Source organism: Cucurbita maxima, unplaced genomic scaffold (genome assembly GCF_002738345.1).
Source record: "Cucurbita maxima cultivar Rimu unplaced genomic scaffold, Cmax_1.0 Cma_Scf00168, whole genome shotgun sequence".
Classification (NCBI taxonomy): Eukaryota; Viridiplantae; Streptophyta; class Magnoliopsida; order Cucurbitales; family Cucurbitaceae; genus Cucurbita; species Cucurbita maxima.
In genome coordinates, this window is record NW_019272184.1 from 22,617 (window position 1) to 31,492 (window position 8,876).

At 33.3% G+C, this 8,876-nt stretch overlaps 2 protein-coding genes and 1 long non-coding RNA gene across 5 annotated transcripts; all 3 read right to left on the reverse strand.

Annotated features, from left to right (window-relative positions):
• LOC111473818 lies at positions 1-1,292 on the reverse strand. The gene is made up of 4 exons (XR_002715775.1): positions 1,048-1,292; positions 833-923; positions 572-644; positions 1-426 (listed from the first exon to the last, which is right to left on the reverse strand). It is a non-coding gene; the product is annotated as an uncharacterized LOC111473818 (long non-coding RNA).
• Positions 1,293-1,766: 474 nt separating this feature from the next.
• Positions 1,767-3,026, reverse strand: LOC111473816 (DAR GTPase 2, mitochondrial-like). The gene is made up of 3 exons (XM_023119201.1): positions 2,952-3,026; positions 2,533-2,637; positions 1,767-1,904 (listed from the first exon to the last, which is right to left on the reverse strand). The coding sequence occupies exons 1-3, from the start codon at positions 3,024-3,026 to the stop codon at positions 1,848-1,850; spliced, it is 237 nt and encodes a 78-aa protein (XP_022974969.1). The 3' UTR covers positions 1,767-1,847.
• A 1,352-nt stretch (positions 3,027-4,378) lies between these two features.
• On the reverse strand, positions 4,379-7,909 carry LOC111473815. Of its 3 annotated transcripts, XR_002715774.1 has the most exons (3): positions 5,476-5,742; positions 5,093-5,373; positions 4,379-4,951 (listed from the first exon to the last, which is right to left on the reverse strand). XR_002715774.1 is itself a non-coding variant. In XM_023119200.1 (2 exons), the coding sequence occupies exons 1-2, from the start codon at positions 7,358-7,360 to the stop codon at positions 4,667-4,669; spliced, it is 330 nt and encodes a 109-aa protein (XP_022974968.1). In that variant the 5' UTR covers positions 7,361-7,719; the 3' UTR covers positions 4,379-4,666. The 3 variants fall into 3 exon arrangements, 1 of the variants encoding a protein (XP_022974968.1); XR_002715773.1 differs by lacking the exons at positions 5,093-5,373; positions 5,476-5,742 and adding an exon at positions 7,831-7,909; XM_023119200.1 differs by lacking the exons at positions 5,093-5,373; positions 5,476-5,742 and adding an exon at positions 7,316-7,719.
• Positions 7,910-8,876: the final 967 nt, after the last annotated feature.

Below are 8,876 nucleotides of genomic sequence, written 5' to 3' on the forward strand. Positions count from 1 at the left end.
CTGTCGATTTCAAAAAGCTACTACTCAAACTTATCAGGAAATTACCTTTAATTCGCATTTTTAAGTCAAAGGAAGAGATACAAACTATTTATTCAATGAGAAGCTTGTCTCCCAAAGGACGAAAATTCAAAATCAATATGTCAAGTATAGTTTAGTATTCTTTCCTTTTAAGTTGGAGATTCAAATTCTAGTATCTTATTAGTACACTAATAATCTAATTCCCAAATAACTTGCATGAATTAGGTTCAGTTTAAAAAAAATAAAAAAAAAACCAGATAGTGCTTATACCTGCGTGTGATCAGATGGATACCCCCTAACACTCCAACGAGCTGTCACAGCTTCTTATAATTATCACATTTGAGTTGACAGTAGTTAAGAGGCACTGTACAATGTACAATTTTCCCCGACTAAGATGTCTCTAAGCGACTGCAGTTTGAGAGGAAAAACAGAATAGTTAATAGTTTCAAGATTCTCAATATCTCCTAGTCTCTGAACTAGCAGAAATGCTACACTAGAAGGAGAAAAAAATTACGCAAGGATGATGGGTGTATAAAGCAAGCTTGGAACAGACCTCGAGGTTGAGAATTTTGGGAGGCAAAATCCCTGGGTATCTAACACATAAACATTGGGATGGACTGGCTAATCTGTAAATCAAAGCAAGAAGAAATTTAGTAACTTGTACAAAACAGAAGTACACATTGTTTTTTCTTCTACAAGGATAGACGATAATTAAGCCTTGATCAACCCAAAATATGTTATAATGTAAACTTTTGAATAAACACCTCAACAACTGAATCAGTAACCCCAAGATAGTAAGACAACTTCGACACACCTTCAAGCTGCTGATAATTTTTGTTTCACAAGGGTGTGGACTCACCATAGTATACTTCAACTTCCCTTTTTCTGTGAGGTGGTGAGCGATACTTCAAAATGTCATAAATAGCAATTCTCTTATTAGATGAATAACTATCATCATTCACCCAAACAATTCCAGGATCAACTGCTCTAGAAAACTTGAATTCTGTGCAATTTAAGATATGTACCTACAGCACTAATTCTCCCAATTTGATGCAGAGAGCTGGCAAGGGCCGACTTAGTGACATTTAGATTTCAAAACAGCATCATTGTTGTGGCATGACTAGAATGACCGCTCTTCTTCAATTGTCCAACTCTAGCTTGATTTGATTCGTTCTCAATAGCCATGTGATGATCATCTTAGGGTGATCCTTTTGTCGACGGATGCTTCTATTACACTCATAGTCTCTGAAGGATGAGAACCAACTATGTAGCATCTACATCGAGAATTCAAGTATTGTATATGTCATTAGTCCGATCCTTTGTAGGAACTACCCACAATAATGAACTTGCAAAATGAATCTGTTTATCATAAAGAGATTCGTTGTTCCTGACCTTCCTTCACCTTAATTGTTATTTGAACAACTAAGGCCAGCTCAAAAGATCGAACAAATAATGGATTGTCCCACGGTGACAAAGTATCATTTTGGAATATGGGATGTATAAATTAATCGAACAAATAATGGATTGTCCCACGGTGACAAAGTATCATTTTGGAATATGGGATGTATAAATTACAATTAGTTGGCACTTAATTTTGCACAAAACATGGTTAGAGAAAAAAAAAATGCATACACTGCCAAGACATCTGACAATTACCATCAACAGCATTTCAAAGCTGGAAAGTAAGAGGAAAATATGTTGCGCCAAGACATCTGACAATTACCATCAACAGCATTTCAAAGCTGGAAAGTAAGAGGAAAATATGTTGCTCAAACAAGATAGCAATTAAAAATGAACACAAAAAGATTACATCTTAGCTCTTTACCTCCCTAATATTCACCTAACGCCATAAGAGATGCATGGTCTTCAAAATATCTTGTCCAGTCCTATTAATAGAGTGAAGTATAAACATGTGAAACATTGGACTAATGAATCGATTTGAATATGATTCAAACTGTAAAAGAATAAACCACCTCAAAAATGGTATATCTACTGAAGAATTAATGTTAAATGATCCTCAAGTACTAATCCTGCTTCATATACTGCAATTCTATTTTGATAAGTAACAAATATATATTTGTATCCAAAGATAACTGGAAGATCAATATACTGCAATTCTATTTTGATAAGTAACAAATATATATTTGTATCCAAAGATAACTGGAAGATCACATAAGGTGACCGGGGAACAAACTTAAACTAAAAGGGGAAAAAATTGAAGTAAAAGTCATGTGAAAAATCATAAACAATCGAAAATTTAAAAACCCCTGTATCATTGATCATAACGAGGGAAGATAATAAATTACGTCCCACTGGTATTTCAATTGTATCTTCTCATGTTCTCCCCACAAATATCCCATAGAATTGTCATTATTATGATCAACCAGACTTCAATGACAAATCACATTAGGTACATTAATAACCTACGAAATCCAGAATGACTTGAAAGGAACTCCAGCAGTAAAAGCTAAGCTAAAATGAAGGAAAAACATGGAAGTTACAGAAATTACGAACCTCTGTCTGTGACCGATCCGCTAGGTCCGTCTTGTTCAATATAATGATTCGTTTCGTTGATGGTGGATAATTTTTCATGATTTCATATTCAGATGACATCGGAATCTGAAGAAAACAAAACAAAGCAATAACACGTAGAGGAATAAACAAACATTTAAAGTGATTCGTTCCCTCCATAATTACAAACGTAATCCATCAGTTTCAATACAACTTCATTCTTCCGAATCAAACCCCCACAAAAAAGAATAAACAACTCTATGATTCCAAATAGATTGGAAAAAGAAGATAACAGGAAATGAACTGAAACTAAAAAATTTAACTCATCGTGAACCGGCATTTCAATGAACACTTGGAGGTGCCGATACGAAATTAAACAACATGCAATGAGAGCGAATAAACAATAGTAGAAGCTAGCATACCATAGCATCTCTAACCTCGATAACAAAATCGACCAGTGGAATTCGTTCGACGACAGCACAAGAGGCGGCCGCCATTTTAGGAACTTACCATCCGCCGGACGTTCAGTTTCCGACACCCGTAGCCATTCTTCTCGGTTCTTCTCATCAAGTTTCCGCGGCCATTTTAGTCCACATCATCCAACACCTCCTAACTGTTGCCTTTCTTAATTGAGGCTCACATTCCATTTCTTTTGAAATCTTTTTGGATATTTGAGGATCCAACGTCTCCTCTCGAACAAAGTGCGGCCTCTTCTTAATTGAGGCTCGACTCCTTTTCTTTTGGAATTTTTTGTTCCATATTTGAAGATTTACCAATCTACATGACTAAGTTTAGGGCACACCTCTGATACCATGTTAACAAACACGACTCTACACAAGGTAGATTTTGAGCTTTGACCATAAGCTCTTGTCCACTTTGACCTTTGACTATAAGCTCTCATGGTTTTAAACTTCCTAAAAGGCCTCACACCAACCGAACTATATTTTATGATAAATTTGAGAGACCGCCAAGGGGCGCCGCTGATGCTTCTCTAATTATCTTCGCCGCGCATCAATTTGACAAGATAAAACTATATTTCTAATTATAATATTGTGGTTTTTAATTTTTTTATGAATTTTTCTTTTTTAAAAAAGGTTTCATTTTTTATATTAAATATTTCTTAATGTTAGACGAACGACTCTCCATAATGGTATGATATTGTCACTTTGAGCTTAAGAGATTATAAACTCATAACCATTCCCTAAATTAACCTCATCCAACACTTCAATTATAACGTTAGATAATATTTTTGTTATATTTTTAAATGTTTAAATTTATTCCTTAAACTCTCAATAAATCTAAAAACTAAAATTTAGTTTTTTTATCATGAGTCCAAAGATATTTTTTATCCACCTTAATAAATAAAATAAATAAATATTACACGGTGGGTATTTTAAAATTTTATAAGAGTGAGGTTAAGAGACCAATATTTTAAAATAAATAAATAAATAATATTTTTTTATCGTAATTTGAATAGGGTATAATTAGGACTTTTACAAAGTTGTAAAATTTGATTATATTAAGCTCTTGATAATAATAAATAAATAAATAAAGAGTTCGAGATAATAAGTAATCTACGTTGAAATCTCTGATGGGCTATATATATATAAATACAGACGTACGTACATATATATATACAACTTTGAAAAAGTTTGATAAACTACTATTTTTCTTTTATCTCTCCATCCTTACAGTTATATATATGCTCGTAAAAAGAATCAGAGATAAGGCTCAAACTTTCAAACTTAAAAAAAAAAAAATAATAATAAGTATCAATATTCAAAATAATGATACACAGCCTAGAACCATTCTAAAAATAAAATAGCAAATTTGAACATATATGTATATATATCTCGCTAAGATTCATATACAAGCTATTATAAGATACAATGTATAAGCTATATACAATCATTAAGGCACCATAATAAAGCTAAGTAGCAAGGGTTCATAAGTTCATTCATTGGGCTCACACGGCAATACGTTTTCAAAAGATAAAGATAGTACAGAACCAGTGGAGGGTCTAAGTTACAGAACCAAAGAACATGGACACGATTGCTCCATGGTTGCAACAACACACTTAGATTAGCATCATTTCTACATAAGAGTGTATACAATTACGATAACGAACATCCAGGTGCTAACCTTTGAGTTTGCCGACGGGTACACTTCCAATTTCGGGTGGCGACTCGAGGAAGGAAATAGCAATCAGCTCAGATCTATATTTCTCATCTGCATCAAATTCTTTCCCTTCCACCAGATTGAGGTTTTTGCTATTGAGCTTTCCAGATGGTCGCTTTGAAGAGAGAGCTGATTCTGGTTCTGAGTAAGAGATGGCGATAAGCGACTCACGAGTCACTTCCTCAGAAACATTCTTTCCAGGTACTGTTATATCCATATAATGGCACTCTGTTTGTTTTGTTTTCTGCAAGGGATTCAAAATGTTATTCTGGCTGGACAAAAAGGGATCCAGAAGCTGCAATGAAGTATTAACGGCACTGGCAGTGTATAGCGACAATTGTAAGCAAAATTTATAACACACAATAGCTAGATTCTTGCAACATACATAGACAAGCACACAAACAAGAGCGGCCAAGAAAATGGGGAGAAAAGGAATGCATAATTTGATTGCAGTTGCTAAACTGATAAATGACGTTCAGATGTCCACTAAAATTGAGTGCAGATTTTGCATAAAAACCCGAATGATATTGTGAGATCCCACATCTGTTGGAGAGGGGAAACGAAACATTGTGAAAACATCTCTCTAGAAGAGGCATGAAGAGGCATTTTAAAATCTTGAGGGAGGGTCTTTAACAAATTTTTAATTCCTTTCCAGATCTTCAAGTCCTGCATTAAGAAAATATATCAAAACTAAAGAAGTTGTAGAATTCGAGTCAAAACGATGTAAATTTGCGAGAATTGGGTCTCTGAACCTTGGGTCATGTTTACCTTCGGATCTGGTTTGGGTAGTGAGTCGGAATCAGCTATATGGGTCGGGTCAGGCCGGTGTTGACTTTCGGGTCACTAGGCGGGTAGGGTCAGTTGACGGGTCAGTGTGGAAGCCCAAAAGCACGCTGTGCTGTTACAAACGATAGGCTTGGACTGTTACAAACGGTATCAAAGTCAGACACCAGGCCCTGTGCAACGAGTATGTTAGGTCACAAGGAGGGTGGATTGTGAAATCCCACGCTCGATTGGAGAAGGGAATGAAACATTCCTTAAGTGTAGAAACCTCTCACTAGGGAACTCATTTTAAATCGATTGGAGAAGGGAATGAAACATTCCTTAAGTGTAGAAACCTCTCACTAGGGAACTCATTTTAAAACCTCGAGGGAAAAGCCCAAAAAATACAATATCTGTTAGCCATGAGGTTGGACTGCTACAACTATGCAATAGTTAATTAAGAAAAACTGCAGATTTGGGTCCAATACCCATAGAAATTAAGGAGGTACTCTAAACTCGGTTGCACTCATCTTTATGCACGTCCCAGTAATAAGACTTAGATAAAAAAATTAAGAATCATTGTTCTTCCATTAACCTGACTGAATCAGAGTCGGACCTTCCAGAAAAGAAATTTACTTAACGACAATAAAAAGAGCATTAACCTGACTGAATCAGAGTCGGACCTTCCAGAAAAGAAATTTACTTAACGACAATAAAAAGAGGTATGGACCTTGACCTAATAATTTCAAACTAAACTTCTTGTTCTAATGCACTTTATTATCACTTTTTTCAAATTGAATGTACAACACTCCCTCATGGAGCACTTCTGTTGACTCAAATCTTTTGAGGGCTTTTTTCAAATTGAATGTACAACACTCCCTCATGGAGCACTTCTGTTGACTCAAATCTTTTGAGGGTCTAGTATAGGAAGCCTAAGGAAGAATAAAGAAAAGATAGAATTGAGAAGAATAACGAATTGAACAAGAAAAGCACGAGCACGTAGCTCAACTGATTTAATACTCCATTTATCCCATTCTAACTGGAAAAACCTTTACAACAAACCAATTTTTAAAAACATAACATGTTCAAGCAAGACTTAGAACCAGAAACTAGAAATGGTTCTCTATATTCTTCCAAGCCATATAAAAAAAATCTAAAAGGACTTAGAACCAGAAACTAGAAATGGTTCTCTATATTCTTCCAAGCCATATAAAAAAAATCTAAAAGTTACATAATCTAGTCAGACCACAGAACCGACCCTGCTTTAAGATAATGAAATTCAATGCCCTTTAGTCATTAGTTTTAAACAGGTTATTATGAGTCCACTATATTAAAAAATTGTTCCAATCAGTTAATTTAGTCATTAGTTTTAAACAGGTTATTATGAGTCCACTATATTAAAAAATTGTTCCAATCAGTTAAAATTCTCTACACTCAAATCAGAGCCATAAAAACTTGATACATATTGCACAATCTTAACAATGATCAAAAGACTCCCCTTATTGGTGGATAATAGTGAACAAAAGCAAAGATGGGTCAATGAGTTCGCTTAACAAAAGACTCCCCTTATTGGTGGATAATAGTGAACAAAAGCAAAGATGGGTCAATGAGTTCGCTTAACACACAAGACATTGTAATAAACTTCTTTAATATAAAACTTAGCAATATATAAAGATATGTAGAAAAAACAGAATCCCCTAAACTGTAGGCTAACATTTTGGCGCATGATTTCTCCAACCAGCAAACCCTTGAAAAATATATGGTGAAAGAAGTGCAGTTGCTATTTTAAGCATACATATATATCTATATATAGAGAGAGAGGTATATATAGATAGATATAAAATACCATCTCAACTAAATTTCCAGATGATTGAGTGAAACTGGACGCCATATATTATCTCTGATGTGATGCAAATACCCAGAACTATGAGTTCGAGAATCTGCAGCACCTAATTCCGATTAAAAGCGAATTAGTATTTAGATCCAACGGCTAACGCCATGTCTTGAACGATTTAGAGGCTCGACCTTCATAATTCCGCCTCCGAATCCTAAATCCCAAGACCCTACCGATTGACTAGATGCTGAAATTTGAATTCCCCAATTTAAACAATTTACAGCGATCTATGAATATCTCTGAGAACGGAATTGGCTTTTGATTGGCCATGAATCCCATGTCCTTCCGCAATTAAAGAGAACAACAAATTTCTTACGAAGACCGTTAAAAAAAAACAAAATCAAAGATTATGAACAGATTAAACGAAAAATAAACTCGAATCAGCGAAAAAATCGAACAGACAAATAATCAATCAAAACAAAGAAAGAAAAAAAAGGAGCGAAAATTCAAAGGAAGAGACGACGTACCTAGAGAAAGCGGGTAATGCGTAATACTGTCTGAAATCGGATCAACGACCCCTACAATCTATTTAAATGGTTTTTTTTTTTTTTTCCTCCGAATTAAATTTAAATATATATAGTATAATATTTATAATTAAAAAAAAAAAAAAAAAAAAAAAAAAAAAAAAAAAAAAAAAAAAAAAAAACCGATTGGAAAGTCCTGCCGGCCATGTTTAAGGTTTTTTAATTAATCCTCAGATCGTGGAACACGTTTTCTTTAATAAATTGTTTTTTTTTTTTTTTTGTTAAATTAGGAGCTTAGCTTTTTAATTTGAGGTTTTAGTTTAAATTTAATGAATTCTTAAACTTTTAATTATTTTTTTAATAGATTCTTAAATAAATATTTGAATTTTCAATAATTGAAATTTTTTTAAGTTAATTATCTATTATTTATAAAATTTAATCCATAAATATGTAAATTATTATTGAGTCCCAAAAAATTTAAATTTTGACGATTTAATTAAAATTATAATATTTATCAAATAAATTATTCTATTTTTTTATATAACTATATTTTAATGAAAATATCATAACTTGTTTGAGGTTCAAATTATATTATTATGTAATCGACCATTTATCTGGGGTGGTTCATAGAATCCGATAACTGATTCAATGGTTGGAACCTTTTTTTAGGTGGACTCAGACCAACACGACCATTTCATGGAGCTCAAACCAACTCGAAAATAAAGGGTTTGGTTGGGTTATGTCGTGAACCTATTTAAATCATCAAGTGGCCAACCCAAACCACCTAAAATTTTAAGTTGGTTAAAAAAAAATTATCACTGTAACTCAACCCAACTTCTTACCCCCAAATTTATGAGTTTTTTTATTATATTTATTATAATTTTATTTAATTTCATAATTATTTCATTGATTATTTAATAAGAATTATTTAAATTAAAAAATTTACTCGATAATTAAATTGAATTCCAAAACGTGTCAAAATAATAATACAAATATCATATATTTATTATTTTTAAAAAACTATATTTAACCCAAAAAAAAAAAAAAAA

What these genes read in the sequence shown, in the direction of transcription:
- LOC111473816 (XM_023119201.1), bottom strand. Translation starts at nt 3,026, where the DNA reads ATGGCGGCCGCCTCTTGTGCTGTCGTCGAACGAATTCCACTGGTCGAT. An exon ending in TCGAGGTTAGAGATGCTATG is followed by an intron (nt 2,638 to 2,951) that starts GTATGCTAGCTT and finishes TGTTTTCTTCAG; the next exon opens with ATTCCGATGTCATCTGAATA. An exon ending in CGGATCGGTCACAGACAGAG is followed by an intron (nt 1,905 to 2,532) that starts GTTCGTAATTTC and finishes CTCTATTAATAG; the next exon opens with GACTGGACAAGATATTTTGA.
- LOC111473815 (XM_023119200.1), bottom strand. Translation starts at nt 7,360, where the DNA reads ATGGCGTCCAGTTTCACTCAATCATCTGGAAATTTAGTTGAGATG. An exon ending in CTGGAAATTTAGTTGAGATG is followed by an intron (nt 4,952 to 7,315) that starts GTATTTTATATC and finishes AATCCCTTGCAG; the next exon opens with AAAACAAAACAAACAGAGTG.